At 36.8% G+C, this 20,307-nt stretch overlaps 1 protein-coding gene across 4 annotated transcripts in view; it reads right to left on the reverse strand.

Annotated features, from left to right (window-relative positions):
- Positions 1 to 20,307, reverse strand: part of CDH13 (cadherin 13) — a 479,864-nt gene that overhangs the window by 376,619 nt on the left and 82,938 nt on the right. For all 4 annotated transcript variants that reach the window (XM_068693026.1, XM_068693025.1, XM_068693029.1 and 1 more), the window contains exon 2: positions 13,805 to 13,916. In XM_068693026.1, the coding sequence (XP_068549127.1) occupies positions 13,805 to 13,916 (112 nt within the window). The remainder of the gene's footprint in view (positions 1 to 13,804; positions 13,917 to 20,307) is intronic.

The following is a 20,307-nucleotide window of genomic DNA, read 5'->3' on the forward strand; positions in this document are numbered from 1 at the left end:
AAAGTAGAACTGACAAATGCCATTTCTAGTTTGAGCATGGTAGAAAAGGAACTTTAAATTGACGTTAATTAATTAGAAACAAATGTGATTCTGATATTCAAAAAGTCTTCTTTAGAAATTATTTCTTCATCTTGCTGTTATGATTAGAAAAGAATATGCTGACTAATGTAAGGAAAAGAACAGGACGCTTACTTAAAATTCCCAGGGAACTGATATATTTGATTGAAGATAACATTTTGTTAGATTTAAGTAACTTCCACAATTTTATGGGCCACATTAACGTAGTGTACCTGTGTGTCTTATAACAGAACTACATAGCCAAGGAAAAGCAGTACACAACCACACCTGGTGACCTACCAGAACATGCATGTTGTTCTCAGAAACTAAAATAACCTCAACTAATCCCTATCACTAATCAATATCTCACCACCATGATACCACTAAACAAACATTAATTCTATGATAACAGGTTCATAACAAGTTTTGAGGGAAGATATTCCCATTGTTTTCCCATATGAAGTCTCTGAAAACAGCTGAGGAAACGTGTCCTAAATTCACTGATATCACAGAAATCAATCATTATCACTTTGAGTGGAGGTCTTTGGCTTTGTTCTGAGGAGAGAGAGAAAAAAAGTGACCAACTGAAATACCAACTGTTCACATCTCTTGCTCTCATGCAAGCTGGCAGGCCAAGATAAAATGGCTCCATAACCTCCTTTGCTTTTTAGGGCAGTGCTGCGTCGTAAGCCAGATGGCAAATAAATCAGAGTACAGTTTTCCTTTAATCTATTAACGAACATGAAGTAGATGATGCACAAAGAAAGAGATGCTTGAGATCCTTCAAGGGCATCCATGTTGCTTTTCTCATTTTATAGCAACCTCTAAGTTATTAATTTCTCTGCAAAATTCCTGTTGTCATTTATCAGTAATAATGATCACTGCAGGGCATTCCAGAGAGGAAACGCACTCTCGTGGTCTATGGAAATCAATTTACTGACGCCCTTAGAACTATACAAATAATTTATTTTTGGTTCATCTGCCAAGCAGGAGGTATTGAGAGAAAGGGTTCTACTAGAACTGAACTCAAAAGAAAAATCATTTTCTTACCAAAATGAAAAAAAAAGTCTTTCAGTGCAAGTGAAAATATTCCCGATGACAAATAAAGGCTGTTTTTTTTTTATAAATGTAGGAAAAATAAGAAGTTCTAGAATAAGATTATAGAATAAGATTATAAGGTGGAAGAGAAAGAGTAGTTGATGTTCTCCATGTACCCAGTAGCTCCAGTATTCACCAGGATCCAGTTCAGCTGCTCTCCTTGCCCAGAGCTTCTGGAGTTTGCACTTCCCCCACTGCTTTTTACACAAGTCTCCTAACTAACAATCTATGTCAGCCCCTTTTATTGGAACCATTTCAGTTGTATCCAATTAATCATTGCAGGGGGAAAAGAAAAAAGAAAATCATAGCAATGACACTTTAGCATGGAGCTTGAATATCCATAGAAAATCCAGAGGTACTTTTTCTCTGCTTGTTGAAGCTGACGTTTCAATATTTCCACAGTTTGAAATCATTATACACAAGTATTCTCCAGCACACATCAAAAGCAGGTTCCAGTTCCCTGAATACTTATTAAAATATCTATAAATATACTTATTTTAAAAATCGCTAATGCTTCTCATGGTTTTAATGTTTTCTTTTTGAAAAGCATTAGAAAAGCATAAGTACTCAGGTGAGCAAGGGCTGAAACAGCAACCTTCCCTTGTGTGGAAAACTATCAGCCTCCAGAGTCACTTCTTTGTTCGATCCACTTGTAATTAATCCATTTAAAGTACAACAGTTCCAACAGAAGGGTAAAGCAAGGAATACGCGTGTAGTTAAAAGATTTCACTCTCCTACGTGGTCTTATGGCACACATAGATCCTAGTAAAATCTCCTCTCCTCAGGAAATCCTAGATGAGAAAACACTACCTGGTACCTAAGATTTTGAAGACCATCACAAACATGTCACAGAGAAATGCAAAGAGATGAGAGAACGGGAAGAAGAAAAGCAGAGGTTTGCTCTCTAGCATGCTATATTTGCCTGAGTCTTGCTTTGAAGGCTCTACTGAATTTGTTGCTGTTGTTGCTTTTGGTTTTACAACCCAGAGAGGCAGGAGAGGCACACAGTGCCATTCTCTCCTGCACACAGCACTCGTTAGCTGAGTCCCACGCACAGCTGGCTCAGCATACATTGTCACTGCACATCTCACAGCTACTCCCTCCAGCAGTCACAAGTGCCAGGAGAGGTTTAGCTTGGAAGAATTTATTCATGGACAGGGTGGTCAAGCACTGGAATGGGCTGCCTGGGAAAGTGGTGGAGTCCCCAGCCCTGGAGGTGTTTAAGAGATGTGTGGATATGGCACTAAGTGTCATGGTTTAGTGGTGGGACTCAGGAGGTCAGACTGACTTGGTGATCTTGAAGGTCTTTTCCCACCTAGATGATTCCATGATTTTTGGTAATGTTGTTTTCGTCTCAATGGGCTCTTTAATTATCCTTTCTAGTCACCATCTTTCTGTTGAAATTTGGAGTGCTTATTTCCATTAGGAGATATCTTCCAGATAGTTCTCTCCCATCATTCCTAAACTGGCAATGCCCTATTAAATTCGTGCAGACATTTCCACAGGCGACAAACTAAAAGCAGTGGTTGTGACTTGGTTTTCTGAATCCCCAGAGCTCTAGGGGCAATACTGTATTACAGGCCTGGCATTAGAGACCAGTATGAGCAGTAAAGCTAGCCAGAGAATGTGATTTTATGCCCTTTACTTGTAACCTACCATAACCTGGTTGCATTAAGCCTGGTCTTTGATCTCGCTTAGCAAATATTTATATCTTTATGAAACTTTTAAATGTCAGTTCTTATGGGGGCTGTGGCAACTGTTCTAGCAAGGGCTGTTCCCACCCAGCCCAGAGGCAGCCACTGCTCATTCCCCACCGCCTTCCTCAGCAGGAGCCCTGCCAGCAGCCACCAACCTGACTTCCTGGGGCTCTTGCCTATGTACCATGGGCAGCGGGGGTGCAGCACCAGCTTTCTCCACCTGTTTTTAGAGTTCATTCTTGTCCAGAGCTTCACTATATTTAAGAGGTCATTACCATGTAATATAAAAGACCAGTGGATCTAAATTTTTTCAGTTACCAAAATCTAGGCCCAGTCGCATCTAGGAAAAAGACAAGTCTGGGCACAGATTTATGCGTGAAAACCAAACTTTAGCAAAAGCAGCACCCATCGAGGAAAACTGTATTTCTTGCTGTAGATAAGGTTCAGATCATAATTGCTCCAAATTATTTCCTTTGACACAGAAAACACAAACAGTAGAAAACTTGTATGCCTTTTATTTCGTGTGGCTGCACAGGTAACAGTCACCTTACAGTTCTGCTGTAGTCCAGTCCTTCAAGAATGGCAAATATTTTGCGTAAGCAAAACCTTCCGCTGAAGCTACCAGAGCTTAAGCATATTCTTATATTGAAGTAGAATTGAATTTCAATATAAAGCATAGAGGGAGCTTAAGTACCTTGAATCTAAAGCATAGCTAAGGTACCAGAAAGAGTTAAATCAAGTATGTCCAGCACTTCTTCAATTACAAGTAATTTCATTTCAATTAATTATCAGCGCTAACTGTAGTTAGTATCGTACAATTCTGGGAAGTGATGCTGACGTATAAAAACAGTAGTAAGTAGTCAATGACTAATATTTCTAGGAGCATTAAAACTAATAGATTTATTATTCAAGTGTTAAAGCTTCTATACTTCAGTTTCTTCTAACTTTATTGGAGAAGCTATTAAAGACAGAGTGTCTCAAAGAATAAAAGTGCCAGAAGTAATAATCTCATTTTTAATAAAGTTTCTTATTTTGATTTACAGTCAGCAGAAGCTGCTATTCTATTATGCCATTATGCCTCTGCCTACCTGCATAAGATCTCTCAGACATTTCTCAGAACACCAAATCTTACAGAACATTTGGAGCATTGTATTTTCTTATTAATCAGAGGAGTGAACTGATTGGCTCCATTATTTAAGATCATTTTACAGAATTTCCTGTGACACAAACCTTATTCTTAAGAATTAGAAGTAAGCTCTTTGGTTATATATCGCACTGTATAACTCCCAGAATACTGATCTCTTTTCCTTAGAGCATTATAAAAATATCTATTTCCTATTTTCTTCTGCCTACAGAACACTTAATTTGATTCTCCACAGACAAACCAGGCTGAATACTACCTTTACCTGGAAGAGCCAAGATTAATAACAAATAAAACAAGCAACCCCCCGACATCCAAAACAAACAAACCTACAATAGTAAGTAAACAATCAAACTCATTTTCTTAGGCAACTGAGTTCATGGCCTAACTTGCAGCCACAATGAACCTCAGGGAAACTTCCTGACCACAACACTCAGTAGCTGCCTTCCTGCCCTTCTGCATCATTTTTTTGCATGTGGCATCGTGCTGGAACACAAATTCCTGGAGAGGAATTAAAGAAACTCCCAGTGCTTTCATCACAGCTGCCTGGTCCTTCAGGTCTAAGGGACCTCTTTGGTCAACAGGGTCACAGCTGCACATTGCCCACTGGAAAAGAGGAACCAATCTCTTGCAAACACTTTACCCTCCTCCCTCAAGCACTGTGATAGCAGAGGAAGCCTCTCCTCACATGCAAAAAAAAGCAATTATTGGAACTGTGCTGCTCCCCACAGCAAAACAGACATACCACCACATGCGCAACAGCTCTTCAAGGCAACTTTTAACTATAAGTAGGTCTGCTAACTGTGAGGTTGGTAAAAGTAGGAGTCCTGAAATATTGTACTCCAGGAAATTAGTACAAGTTCTCATTCATTCTTTCTCTTCCTCAGCATATCTGGCATACAGCATAAGGCATCACAGAAATAATACATCTTTCTAATGGAAGCTATCCATAACACAAAGCATCGTGAAACGTAACATCAGGAAACACAATTAAAGATAGATTCACACAGTTCATGCTTCACCTGTCAAATGAGCAGCAAAATAAAGGAAACATAGGCAATGAAAACAAAAATATTTTAGGTCACATAAAAGCAACTTCTAATCTTGACATTCAAATCTGGTTGTTTTTACTGGAACATTAAAAACACTCATTTAAAGTATTCTTATGTTTACAGTTTCAATTCAGTTCCATGAAAAGGAGCTAAAGTTGACTGAACGATGCTCTGAATGGTATTAAAAGACAGAGGAAACCTGGAAAATATTCTTAAGCACCTTTCTACAATGACAAAATCTCCGAAATATATAATGAGCTGTCATGCCAAAACTCATGGACTATTGTAGCTAGAATTAACCCAAAATTCATACATATTTGTGACTGTTCATGGTGCTCTATTCCACTGGTCAAAATTGACTTTCTTCTGCAGAGGCTAGTGAAAAATTCCCCATTTCACATTCCAGCAGTACAGCAGCATCAACTGTCCTATGCAAGCCTTGCACAGGGTGTCCATTCCTGCTTCCCACCCCACCTCGCTCTTTTGAGACTCAGCAGGATAGAGCACTTGGCCCAGTGTGTAATCCACAAATGCTGACTGCTCTTACTCCCCTCTGAACCATATGGTGAGGGACAGCAGACAGAAGAGTGAAAAGAAGTGATTCAGGAGTGGGCACCTGAAGTTTCCTGAATTAAGTTTCCTTTGGAAACATGAAGGCTTTGTCATCAATACATCAACATTTTCTCTATAGTTTATGTAGCATCCTTTATTCGGAACCTGGCAGAAGAACTGCAATGCCCAAGACGTGGTAAAACTGAAAACACTTTTCCTACCTTTCAGTCAACAGTGCAGGATTTTTTATTTTATTTTATTTTATTTTTGTTTTTTAGTTTTAAAGTTGCTTTTGAGTACCAGAAATTGGTACAGGGAGCCAAACACACCAACATTGCATTGGTGGCCACACTTTTACTTCTGGAAAATAAACATTATCTGAAGAGTTTTTTTCTTTATAGTTCCTTGAATTCCTTCAATTTACCTCCCACTGTATATATTCTTTAAAGTTGAAGCTATATTTTTGTATAGGTTGGTGTTAATGTTAATGTAAGAGGTCAAATTATAGTGGTCTCCCTACTGTTTTATTGTAGGAGTTGAGAGCTGGCACTGTAATTAAAATTCCAGCTACATAAAGCCTGCAGGAGTCCTACTTGTAAACCAAGCACTTTGGTTTTCTAGCACACCAGCATGTTTTCTGTTGCCACTAGTTCACTACCACACAAAAGAAGTTAAACAAAATCCACGTGCCTGAATGTATTCTACAAACAACACTTCTTATCAGTATGGTAGGCTGAGAATACACATGTACATAGATTCTAGTTACAGAATATATTTAGGAAAAAAAAAAAAAAGGAAATAAAAATAATAAAAAATAAAGCTTATTTTATTTTATTTTATTTTTTTTTAATAATCTCCTCTGCAGTATTTTGGCCAAAATTGTCAGACAGGACAACAGCCTGTAATATAAACCTAGATCCTGCTGAAAGAAGGATCACAGCTGATGAAAAGGAATATAAGAGTGAATTGCAATTTGCCCTTCAGAAAACTAAACCTGAACTCCTGGTTACAGAATGGTGCCATACATCAATTAGATCAATTATCATTTACTTCAATCTGACATACTTTTAGTTCTGGAACTTGCTAGCAAGCATTTTGCAAATATGTCAAATACATACTGACGGTTGCTACAACTTCAGTGCAGAATTTCTCTTTTGCTATCTGCTACCTATAAACTGCTTTAGTGTTACCTCTGTTGTGCTGCTCTCTTTAAAAGCACCTCAGTTCTTGAGAGAGAGAGAAAGTGGCACTCATTTTTAGAGAGGAAACAATCCAAGCTAGTATTGAAAGCAGAGCCCCTGTCTAAACAGCAGCATCCCAGATTTCTCAAGGCATTATCTTTTAGGCCCTCCCAGTGCTCCCAGTTTTATTTCCACCTTTTTTAAAAAAGGATTCTTTGCTACAGGAATTTCAGATTTTTGATCACTTTCAGTCTGGCTTTCTTAAGGCAATTTCTTATTTTAGTAAATCCTACCAGCAAACATTTTAATTAATATTCAGAGCACAGAACATGACATGCACTTACTCCACTATCTACAGTTGTACTTGTCTGCCCAGTAAGAAGTAGTTAGTACCAGGCATACAAACATGCACATAAAATCACTCCAAAATGACCACAGTTTTCAGAATCAATCCATAAAAGGTTCCTTTCTCTTATCTAGAGAAAATGTTCTGGTGGTTAAGCAGAACTGAGACAGAAGACAAAATCAAAACCACCAGCCTCCAGCTTAAATAAATAAATAAATAAATAAAGCACTCAATCTAATAAATTTCTGAAAGACTTCATGAGTTTATTGCCAATGTTACTTAGAGAGAGACAGAGATGGAGAGACCACATGCCACAGAAAAGGTATGTAAAAAGGAGATGCATCCATTAAAGCAGACAGTAGCCAACATGTGCAGACAGATTGCTCTGTCAAGGAAAGACTGCTTTAAATAGGCAAAGGGAAAGAAAAACTGCAAGTTGAAGCCTGAGCATAATCACAATACAAAAGTTATAATTTGATTTGGATTAGCAGAGAGAAATTCTAAAAACTAAAAATTAATCATGAAATATGTCTGCAATTATTTTCAAGAATACTTGCATGCTTTAAGATATGATTAACTTAAATAAGATTCTATGTTTAAAGAAAGATTTAGTCTCTCTTACTTCCATTAATTCTTGCCAAGTGTCCACACTGCACTTTGAAGCACAATGGAGCAGGTTAGCCATCTTTTGCATGGTTCTTTTCTAAGATGCTCAAATTTAAAGCTGTCAGAAATGCAGTTTGTGGAAATATGAAGCTAATTAAAACAGAAGAGCAGGAACATCTCAGCATGCAATCATTCATGCTATGTCTGTTTGTCAGATGCAAGCAGCATCCTCCTGATAAAGATGGGCTGATGCTGAAGGTGAAGCACAACCCCAGCTCCAATGTCCTGATGTCACACGTCCCTACCCCTCTTTTCCTCAGGAGGATTGACCTGGTGAATTTTGTCAGCCCTGAGCAACATTTCATGTCAGACTACTTGCTTGCTGCATCATGCCGATACTTACATTTCGTTAGAAGATTTTAGCCTTCCAGCATATGCATATAGCTGAACGAGGCTGCCTCTTGGCCTGCATCATTTTTTGGTTAGGGAGCGGTAATTTAATATAATTTTTTTTTGGAAGTGCAAACTGGAATCAAACAGAAAAAGTCTTCCATTAAAGCACCTAGGGACATTATTAATACATGGTTTGCACTGCACTGAGCAATGGACCCATCCTGCTAATACTGAGCAGTTGGTCATTGATTTAGACTATTAGAAGAACAGCTGGCTTGCTTCAGCCAACCAAAGCAGACACATTTCAAAAAGTTTTCTCCGCAATTCATGGAAAATCTCCATGAAAATAAATAAATAAATAAATAAATAAATAAATAAATCTGATCTCAAACCAAGTAATCTGCTACTTTTACCTTCCAAAATCCAGAATCTGCCAGTTAATAAAGCATTACTGTAAACACCTCCCCCCCCCCCCCCTTTATTTTTTTTTTAAACCCAGGTTTACATGGCTTTTCTGACCAAAACAGACAAGACTTTTTCTTGGTTTAGTTTTTCATTTTCTCCACCTTGGAATAATGATAAAGACTTGATAATGGCAAGAGGAGGTTTCACCAACACATATGGCTTTTCCTCCATCACTCTTCTAGAGCAGACTACATCCATTTGAGATTTTGACTTAGCATGGAAGATATTTCTCAGAGACTAATTATTTTTTCCACATTGTCATCTAATATCTTACCCTCTTGCAAGAAAAAAAAAAAAGTTTAATTAAATGCATATGCATAAAAATTGAAGCATATTTTTGAAACAATTCCCTTCAGATCCTGTTCATAAGCTGACAAGTACTGTTTGGAAGGCAACTCTCTGGCCACCCATTTTGCTTTGTTTGTTTGATTTTAAATTGTTTTTGCTTTAGTCATGTGTGAAAGGAGTATAAGAGATGACGGTGTTAAGTTGAAACATTGCTCTGCATACATCTATTCAGAAACATTACCAAGGTGTTCAATATTAATACTCTTACAATAACAATACCTATTTGCAGTACTTATGCAGAAAATTTTCTCATTATGTTTGTGTAAGAGTTAGGCAATACTGAAATTTTGGTAACAGGAACTTGGCTTCCTACAGCTATCTAAAGGGGAACAGCATGATTAAGGGATATCCCTAATGTCTGGCTTCAAATCCTGACTAATATTTCCATCCACATGGCATAACACTGAGTCCCAGAAGTCTGGACTTAATCATGCATTCAAGTGCCAGTACTGAGGCTCTGGTATTCAAGTTCTATGTATTGCCACACACACATTAAGATGCATTTTGGAGTATAAACAACATTTGGCTTTCTGGTTAGAAAGGTTGACAGGCATATTACTATAGAACCTGCTAACGCACGTCCAGCACAGGAATTATTTTTCAACATTTTGTAAAGAAGTACAAGACATGCTACAGATATATATATATACATATATATATATATATATACATATACACACACATACACACCTGATTAAGTGAAAAATCCATAGTTAACTAGTTGTTGCCCAAAAGTCTAGACAGTTTTGCCTGCATTAAATTACTAAGCCAAAAACCTTACCTCACTCGAACTTGTTATTTTGCAAGCTGCAACTACCACCTTTAGTTCTAATTACCTAAAACCTGGCATGTTCAGAGTGAAGAGCCAACTCTGGTGTAAAAACCTCATGTTAAAACTCTGTAGAGGATCTGGCAAATTACAGTATATTGAATTAGGCTGCCAACATTGGCTCTATACAAGTTGCAGAAAAAGTGAAGCAGGGGAGATGAAAAATGTGATAACTGTATGGATCAGAGTAAATAGAGAGTAACAATGTAATATCAATAGACTATTTCTGCAACTGGTTCACACTGTCTGTAAAGTCAAATGGCACGGTAAACAGTGGGAATAGTGGATGTGATAAATCACAGATCTCACACAGCCCTCATCTATTTATCTGAGAATCTGTATGAAATGTTTCGATGTGAGCGTGATCAGCGCTATGATCCATGTACACGCCTGATGTCATAACAGTAGGAATGGTCTTCTCTGATCTTTCCACAGGCATTACTCAATTCAAACAAAGGAAATCTGTTGGAGGCTTCAGCCTTGCTAAACAGCGAAGCATTCAAGTATTCAGCCTTCAAGTATTAATGATAAGCAGACTAATGTATTTCCCACCATATGAGTAAATAAAGATTTTCTATGACTGAATAGAAATGTCTTTGTTAAATCCACAGAATGAAAACGCACACAAATGCAAACAGACAAAGCTGTGATCTTGAAACAGCTCAAGCTCTGAAACATGCAATCTATCATGTAAGAGACAGAAGAGGTCAGCCATTAATTAACATCCAAATTAAAGCTTTTCAAGTAAGGGTCAAAAATTCTTTTGCTTTGACGTTTAAATCACTGACAATGTATTCCCCAGTTTAGTATGCACAACACATCACCTAATACCTTATGTTAATTGCCTCAATTTTTCAAGTGTATTATTTGATTTATTGTCAATTAAAAGTACCCCCAAAAGCCCAGACACATGTATGTTAAGTATAAACATGATTAATGTAACATGGTTACATTTCCACGTTTGATAGGTCTGATTAGGAACTTTCTATCAGCCTGCCATGACAGAGCATTGTCACTACCCGTGACCTGTCAGCATTGCTGAAGACAAGCTTGCTGATGAGAAAGTATATTGATGGCCACAAATGTTTCAGAAAGGTAAAACCTGCAATTAATGCTGTCAATTATCACCTTATCAAGAACCTAACAATCTTTGTGATCTCCTCTATTTAATTGCAGAAGACAGTCTTAGGTATAAACTAAAAGAGCTACAAAGAAGAAAAATCCAGTAATGTTATTGCCTGTTAAAGCAACAGTTATGTGGAAAGACTCTTCCGTATTTCCAGAGAGTGGCTGTATGAATCCTCTCCTAACACATCAAGGGACCATCTGGTTTTAAGAAGGTGGCACTGGGGGAAAAGAACTGGGCAGTTCACAAGCAGGTGAGAAGTGCTTGGTTTTGTGTGTGGTCATAGAACACACAAGGGATATGGACAGAAGGTGGTCTGATGAGGAAAAGAAAAAGTCCATCGTAAAATACAACAAACAAAATTAGGATAATGAATTGTCTGAGTAATGCTAGAGGGTACTGTTAAGTGAGATGTAATGATAAATCAATAAAAAAGCAGTTCAATCTGAGCACAATGGGATAAAAGATAACAAATAGCAATAGGAGCCCAGTGAAATTAATGGGAAGGAAGGCATGCATACACAACTGGGATGATATATATCTGTTACAGTCAGCTTATACATTGGTTTTGGCAAGAATCAGTACAAGTGAAAATAAGAAAAGATAAAATTCTGTACCTTTGCTTTGGGTTTATCCTCCTACCAGTAAACGTAAAATATAATTAATATTGCCATATTTAAAAGTAATAAATACATAAGGACCTGCCATAACCTATATTAAATTGCTAGGAAGATGCTGACAATGAAATGTACAGTAGGTCCTTGCTTAATTTGGAGAAAAAAAAAAAAAGAAAAAAAAGACTTTTATCGCACTTCAGAAAAGAATTAAGAAGATCCTTTCCTTTCCTTATTGAGGACTACAAAAGCAATCACTGCTATAGACCTGCTTTGCATATTCACTCTATTAATTTACATAGCCCTGGAAAGCCTCACATTCCAATGCAACCGCTAAATTACGCTGCTCTTGGGTAATGGGTATAAAAAGATGCAAGAGCATGCAAAGTGTATTCAAACAGACAATTAAAAATATCAATTCTGTTGACAGCTAAAATGAAGAAACTGTGCAGAGGTTTAATACCACTGCATGAAGGACATACTATTTACAAGTGATTGAATTAACTAGAATCATGCATCGACAATCTGCCTTTGTTGAACATTACATATTAGGCCAATTTAGTGTCTGCTTATTAAAATAATTTAATTTCCAAGATTGTTTCCAGGCATTTCTAGATCTCCTCCTGTTCTTTCCTTCTTACTTTAATGATGGCATCTTAATTAATGTGCCAGTTTCACACCAGTGCAGTTTGCTGATTCACCACAGAGCTCACCAGTCAACACTGGCTTAGTTAATTTATCCTTTACTTGTTTGGCAGAGCAAGCCTAAATCAGCAGGAGATCTGGCCAGACATGCAACAACCTCAAAATTCAGAAGCAAATAAAGAATACAACAAAAGTTATTTTCATTCAGGTTAACACTAACGAGTTAATATTGTTTTTCCTTGCATAAGTTTTCAGCATTGGAGGCTTACTGGCAGCATCAGCACAGGAAAGACATGAACCTGGTAAAGCTGGTCCAGAGGAAGGCCATGAGTATGATCATAGGGCTGGAGCACTTCTCCTATAAAGAGCTCCTATGGAACACCTCTCCCTCTCCACCTGGGAGAGCTGGGGATTCTATTCAACCGTTCTCAGAATCTATGATTAAATGCAATCTACAGATTTTTATTTTAACAATGTAGGAATGTTTAAATCCAATCAAACCACGTTTATCAATGTCTAAAAGCAATCTTGGGAGTTAACAATTTAGAGCAAAATTACCTAAAGAAATTGGAAGTTTGAAATCTGTCTTCTAAACTGTATAATCTTAAAGTTCTGAATAGCATGTCTGTTTTGGTTTTGTTTTAAATTTAGTGGTATTTTAAAATCTGTATGCAAATATATTGTACCTTAATCCAAACAAGCATAACAGTGCACATATATCAATATGTTGTAATAGTATCTGGAGGCAATCGAGATGGGAAACATACATTTAATGAGTAACATATCTTTGCATGTCTTGGTTTCACTAGACTGTCACTATGCACTGCCTTATATGATCTAGATACTGTATTTAGATAGCAGTACTGCTATCTCACGCAGCATATCTAGAAATATTCATGGTTTAGCAGCAAGCAACCAAGCATAACTAAGGAACTATTAGTAATATACATATCATGTGCAAACGTGGATGTGTTTGAAAGTTATGAAAATGACAGCAATGTCCCAAAGCCACAGAAATGAACAAGTTGTATGACTTGCTTATAGAAAAATATTTGAAGGAACTAAAACCAGGACTCAAAGACAGTTAAGTCTCCTTTAGCTAATGCTTTAAGCATACAGCAGCAGTTTGGATGTGACACCTGGGCATTGGAAGTATTATTGAATAATCCATTTGTACAATACATGTAGTAAAAAAATTCTGTCACTGATGACCTGAAGCGTGATCCAGTCTTCTGAATTTCATGGAAAGGACTTACACTGTCTTTGAAGAGAGGTTGAATTCTAAGATACAAGCTTCTAAACCAGATTTGCAGAGAGGAATTACTAGTGACATTTCCAAGCAATTGCCAATATTATAGGAAAGACTGTAAAAATTTCCAAGGAAATTTACTTTTCAAAAAGTGGATGATTTAAAGTTTTCACAACATTCATATTATCCTAAATTTATGTATATATAGTATTTTGTCATCTCTAATACATGAAACCAAGTAAACTCTCTAGAGATATGGGATTAATGCAGGGGAGCACAGGTAGAATCATGGCAATATTCAACACCCTACGTACAATAAAAAGCTTTCTGATAAATGACAGGAGTGATATGAACATATAGGCAATTCTGATTTCTGCACAAGAGTAATATATGAAAATAACATACGGTTCAGAACTGGCTGGTCCTCTGTGAATTCAAATGGCTGTTCAATATAAAAAACCTTTTGCTGGAATCCAGGGATGCATTCTAAATCTTCTGCACATGCAAGCAGCAGAACCTGAAGAAACAAAGGAAATGGACTTTGAACATCCACTCACTCATCCATCATGTTAGCTTCTGGGAATGATACTGGATTTGGGCTCAGTGCTCATAAAACCAAATATTGGGCTCCACATTCATAAAACAAAATATCCATCACATCACACTTCCCCCTTCAAACCTTGCTAAACATAATTTTCATGTAAGCTTTTGCTTTTATGTGTGTGCGCTGGCACGGAGATTACAAAACAGTAACTTTGAGGGCTAGGTTCTCAGTCCAGATGATGAATAAAGGACATTATTTGTCTTTATGAAGACATAGGATGCTTTCAGGCTGCTCTTAACAACACAATTGAACCCAGTTCAGTTTAAATACGTGCTTAAACTAAGCACTTTTAAGTTGATTTAAATAATTGAAGGTAAACTGATTATTTTATTTTTTTTCCTCTTGAGTCACATTTAATTCATTTTCCTCGTAATCAAAAACTTCTTTACACCAAGGGAAGACTGAAAATTAAATGTGTGCATCATATTGGAGATGGATCTAAAGATTAAAGTTAAATAATTTGTATTACTCTTAGTATATAGTCACCAAACTTCTTTGTCACCACAGGAACACCTTGACAAAGGAGGGAGCTTAAAAGCTAAATAAGATTTGTTGGAAATAGGTATAATGCCAATCTCAGTCTCTGAAGGTTTGTTTTCTATCCCTGAGTACAAAAAACAATCTGAAGTGCTATTTTTCCTGGCAGTTCTTAAATGAGAGCACAGGGGTAAGAATGTCTAAGAAAGAGGCAGCAGGAAATATACTAAGTAGTTTAAGAGGTTAAAGAGAAAGGCAAAAGGTGAAAAGTTCAAGAGAGTAGGAAAACACAAATCTTTATTTTTCAACTTATATAAACATAGCCTCATTTTCAAAAGTAGTTTCTGCTTCAGAACCTCCAAAGGTGGTTTTCAAATCCTGGCCTTAACCTGGTGTACACAGCACTATGATCTCAAAATTGTTGTGGCCAATGTGCTTCTTGTTGGACATCCAAAGAAAACTCAAAGAGATGGGACACCCATAACGACCAAGGTAAAGAAGGTCAGGATAACGTGGTGGCCCTGAAAGCCATATTTCATGGTTCTACCTCCACAACGTTGCTGTCTAGGTAAACTGATTCTAATCCTACAAAGATGCCCTGCAAAGTTTCTAATATCTGTATGTTTCCCTCATAGCCGCACCACTTGTAATCCATTCACTTAAACAGAGCAATACATTTCCTGCTCACTCTCTTCATGCACTTCACACTCACCAAGTTTCACATGATCCCATTTATAGAAATCAAAGGCAACAGTACCTAACCTGGTCAGCATTAGTTCTTCTTACTGAAACCAAGCATTGGATCATTTGTTTCATGTCACTGACATATGCTATAAAAGCTTGGCTAAAAGTGCTACAGACTGAGAAATAGCCAGACTATTTCATGACAATTAAGCTGGTAGTATTCAAATGCAGCAGATAGACACCTTTCCTTTCCTCCCTGACCTCTGCTACATTTATCCCTTTGAGGGATTAAGCAAGAAAGAAAAGACTTAAAGTAGTAATACATGAAGCGAGGTGCAATACACTCGACTATTATTCACTTTTGTATGTCCATGTAACTGCTGCCTTTCTTACAAAACCTTGAAAAAGCACAGTGACTAATCCCTCGTTCAGTTATTGAGACTGATATATTGATTTTATTGGAGATTCCGCACTCTACAGAGGTTGAGAATTGAACTGTGTTCCCCTTCAGTCGTCCAGGACAAGGTATCTGTAAACACAAACGTACTCAGAGTCTCCCCTCAAAATTGTGTATGAATCGATTACTGATCATCAAAAATATCCTGGCATGTACTTAAGTGGTCAAATGCACATATTAGTGAGATTTCAACGTGTATTTTCTGCACATATTTTCACTACACAGATGTATTTTTAAAATACCTGTCTCTCTGACTCATGCTATTACTCAATGAATATGCGCAAAAATACAGTCAAGCAAAATATGCTGAAATTTAACTACGAACCTAATTCTTCCCCTAAAGGACTAATGCATCAAATAAGAGGCAAATCATATTGTGATCTCCCAGCATCTGAAGTCTTAAAGTTGAATCTCTTGTCTCATAGAGCTATAAATGAAAAGCCTGCTCTGAACATCATCTATGTCAGTTCTCTTCAAGAAGAGAATACGTCTATTTTATCAGATTTGTGACAGTATAAGTTGACTTTGAAATCTGGGCAATCTAAATAGGTCATGAGTGAACTTCTGTAAGCCTGGTACAGAAGCTTCACGTAATACTGATGTAGCAAATAGAAAATGACCTTTACTCCCTTTGAAATAATTACAAGACTCAGGCTTGGCCTTGCTGTGAAATGGAACATTTTATTCTACTTGTGCAATTCCAAGCACTTTTTTCTCAACATGTCAAACAAGACGTTAGATTTGCCACCACACGGAGAGTTTTTAATTAATTATCTTTTAGAAGCACAAGCATTCTTCTAATTTACTTCTCCTATGAAGAAACTTCTTTTATAGAACTAAATGTCTATCATGTTAAAGTAATTTCTTTTGAGTTTCTTCGTGTTGTGAGAAAAAGTCTTTAAAAATATCTTGAAAAGAAAAGCCAAGCACAGATTTACATTGGAGGCAAAGAGAATATTGTTCAAAGTGGAACACATTCTGAATTTATCACCATGTAGATTTCATATTTTTTTTAACACAATGGAAGTGTTTGTGGGCTGATAGCTACCTAGAGAAAGAGCTCAGCTAAATACACAGAAAGTAATGTTTAAAGTGTCATATACGTAGAATTTGGAGTATATAAACATTTTTCACATGTACTTAAATATGTACTGGGCAATTAGTACAAAAGGATCCTTCACCCACTGCTAAGAAAAAAAAGCTGCATTCTTGAAAGAACATGACCATTATGCAACAAAATTTGCACATGAAAAAGCCTGAGAAGCAAACCAAGGAGTTTTGACCACTCAAACCTGAAACGCCTCTATTCACTGACAAGCAGAATCCAAATTTTTTTTTTTATAACCTAATGTTTTTCAGAAATGTACAGAGTGAAGACTCGTTTTTAATATCCTGACTATTTGACTTTCTGAATTTATTACCAGTCACTATAAAGAAATGTCACTAGTTCAGATAACTCCTGTGAAAGTTTGGAGACTGAGCTAGAACTACGCATCTGATGAGATATCAAGCCTAAGAAACACCTTTATTATTATATTTTTTTGGTAGTTAATAAAGCAGCAGGCACATGCTTCTGACCTTACTGACCTCAACATTTGCACTGAAAGCTGCTCCCATAGAACATGGGTTAAAAAATCAGAAGAGGACTGCAATTTTATACCATGCCGCAATGGAGATTAATAAAGCCTCTGACATTAAAGTACCTTTGGGCAATGCTGCATCTCAAAACCCAGAGTTCCTTTACCTCTGTAGTGATGGAAAGTTAAACTTTGTAATGACCTTCCCCAAAATTTCAAATGTTCTCTTAGGCTCTCCCAGATTCAATGTATGAAGCAACTCCATTCAGATTTGATTGGTCACTCTCAAAGTGAATTCGCTCACCTTTAACTGTAAAAACTCTCACACCTTCATTAGCCCTACTTGCATTAAATCAACTTTCTATTATTAAAAATGTAACCTTCAGAATATTAATTACATTTCACATATATTCCTACAGTGTTAAATTCATCCTAGTGCCAGGTTTTATTTAAACAGAGATGTAACTGGTGCAGATACCTGTGAAAACCATCTGCCCAGCAATGAGTTTTACAAACAAATGCAAACAGATCTCATTTCATGAAGCAGTATTCTATAAGAACACATTCTACTTTTGAGTTCAGGAAAGTAACTTTAAATGCAAAAATTAAAAAAATAAATTAGTACAAAAATCCACAAAGGAGTTAGAATTGAAATGACACCCATCTTGAACATTTCCACCCATCATTTCAAAAGGCCCCCAGTTAAAGAGTAATTTCTTTAGAAATTAGATTTATTTTCTTGGAGGGGGAGGGGAGGGGGGGGGGCAGGTGGGCAGTTTGGTGGGAAAGTGGGGATAGAATTTATTTGTACTTATTTACTTGTTAAAGTATATGAAAATGTATGGACCTGAGCTTTTCTCTGGAAGCATGAGTACTAGATTTTATTTATTATTATTATTTTTATTTTTTTTTGCATATGACAACCTGAGATTTCCATATAAAATAGTGATCCTAAGAGCTGAGCACCTAGAGGAAAAAGTAATCTGAATAATGAGAACCTCCAACACCAAATTAAATTGCACATGAGAAACTATTTTTTATCACGGAGACTGAGAACTCTGGATCTTAAAATCCTTTCTATCTTCAGGTGCTGCAATATTAGACCCCCCAAAAATGGATGAGGAGGAAGCTGTCAGAGAAGAAAAAATAATTAAGATGCACACAATTGCAGTGATTTGCAAAGAGATGATGAAATCCTTTCCTACTGAAGTCAGTAAGAGCTATTCATTGATTTCATGATTTTACTCATGATTTACATGAGGGAGCTATTTAAATGAAATTAACAAAGGGATACTTAAACAGCTAAAAAGAGCACTGCTTTAAGTAAGGTTCTTATTCTGCATTATGACTCCAATTAGAGTGCCAGTAGGTCCTGAGGCAATCGTTTCATCAAATCACATACAGACTGGACATGAAGTACTCCTTGTCTTCTGGTACTTTTTAACATCAGTTGGCACGGGGAAAAGCTCGAAAGCCTGAATAACTTTTCCTCTTATTTGCATAATTATTAAAGGTTGTTTTATATATATATATATATATATGTATATATATATGTATTATATCAAGGTATGCTGAATTATTTATCTCTGAAAGTGACTAAATTGAATAAAATAGCTATTTTGCAATAATTTGATTTCTAGAGCACAAAGGTTTGGTGATTTTTTTATTCAATATTTTCACTATGGAAGGAAAGTTTTCACTGTTTCAGGTTTTAACCTCTTCTTTTTATCTGAAAAGGGTCTCAGAAAAAAAGTATTCACAATCTCTACAGCTCTACCTTTAAATCTGATAGTGAATTCAAGTCATTTTTGTAAGAAATGCTATTAAGATTTGGCACTAAGATTCTTCAAGGATGATAAATATCCTTTTAAAGGGCCTACATATCCATTTACTGCATAGCTCCGTCCTAAAAATGAAAGTCACACTTGGAGTACTGAAGGGTGGGCTATGAAAATGCAAATTAGAATTACTTTATTGGCTGAAATGAATTCAGTTCTCCTGTCACTAAGTGGTGTGACTGTGGTAGGCATCCATTAACTAGAAACAAAATATGACAAACTCTTTTGTGAGAGTATCTAGCACAAGAACTTTCTTTTTACGAGCACTTTCCTTGTGAACGTATGTTTATTACGAGCATTTTATCACAAATTCGATAAAAAGTGTGCATCTTCCATGACACTGGAAATCTTGTTAATTTAAGTTATTTGAGAAGTAATTTGCCAGCACTATTGTCTGAACAGACAGCTACTTTCCTTCTGAAAGGAAGGGCCAGAATGAGGAGGAAGATGGCATACCACCATGGAATTATACTTGGGTAAACAAAGCTGCCAAGAGTGCCTAGCGCTCAAAGATGCATCACAGTCATTTTGTCCTGTTGAGCTGGGGTGGGGGACCAAGAACATTTTATATTAAGTTTCTTCTGAGGTTCAGGCACACCTGAACACACCTCCATGCTGTGAACACAGCCAACACACTCAGAAGCCAGAGGTCAGTGAGAAGCATAGCTCAGCCAGGGGTTGTACCAGTGTCAATGCAGCCATACTGAATGCACAGGGTCCCTGGGTGTTTTCTTACACTGGAATCCTTACTATCACAACTTGCATCAAAACATGAGCTGGCATTACTCAAGAGCAAGCTTTAATTTAAACAAACAAAAACTAAACAAAACACATATATAGGCCTATATAATTTGGGTCTGTGTATAAAGAACCATCTCTAGTTTTCATCTGTGACATGAAATCATAGCATAGTCTCCTGGCCAGATCATTTGATTCTTCTTGTGTTCCACAATTCTGGCCCCTCATTCTGATACGCATTTCATAGCTTCCAGAATAAATATGTTCATGGTCAATTTATAGCCATTTATTCCTGTACCAATTTTTGTTTCATAACTTAATTAACCTTTTTTCCCTCTGCAAGTCTTCAACTTGTTAGGCTAGCCAAACCAAATTTTTTTAATCTGATCCTATAGGAACTGTGCATTCCTTTGATCATCTCAGTAACCTTTCATTGTGCCTGCTCACGTTTGCATATGTGCAAAATTCCAGATGAGGGCTCTCCAAGGCCTGGTAAGCAACCTTCATATTTCCTTAAGCCTTAAATATGTTGC

The sequence above is a fragment of the Anas acuta genome, chromosome 10 (assembly GCF_963932015.1).
Source record: "Anas acuta chromosome 10, bAnaAcu1.1, whole genome shotgun sequence".
Classification (NCBI taxonomy): Eukaryota; Metazoa; Chordata; class Aves; order Anseriformes; family Anatidae; genus Anas; species Anas acuta.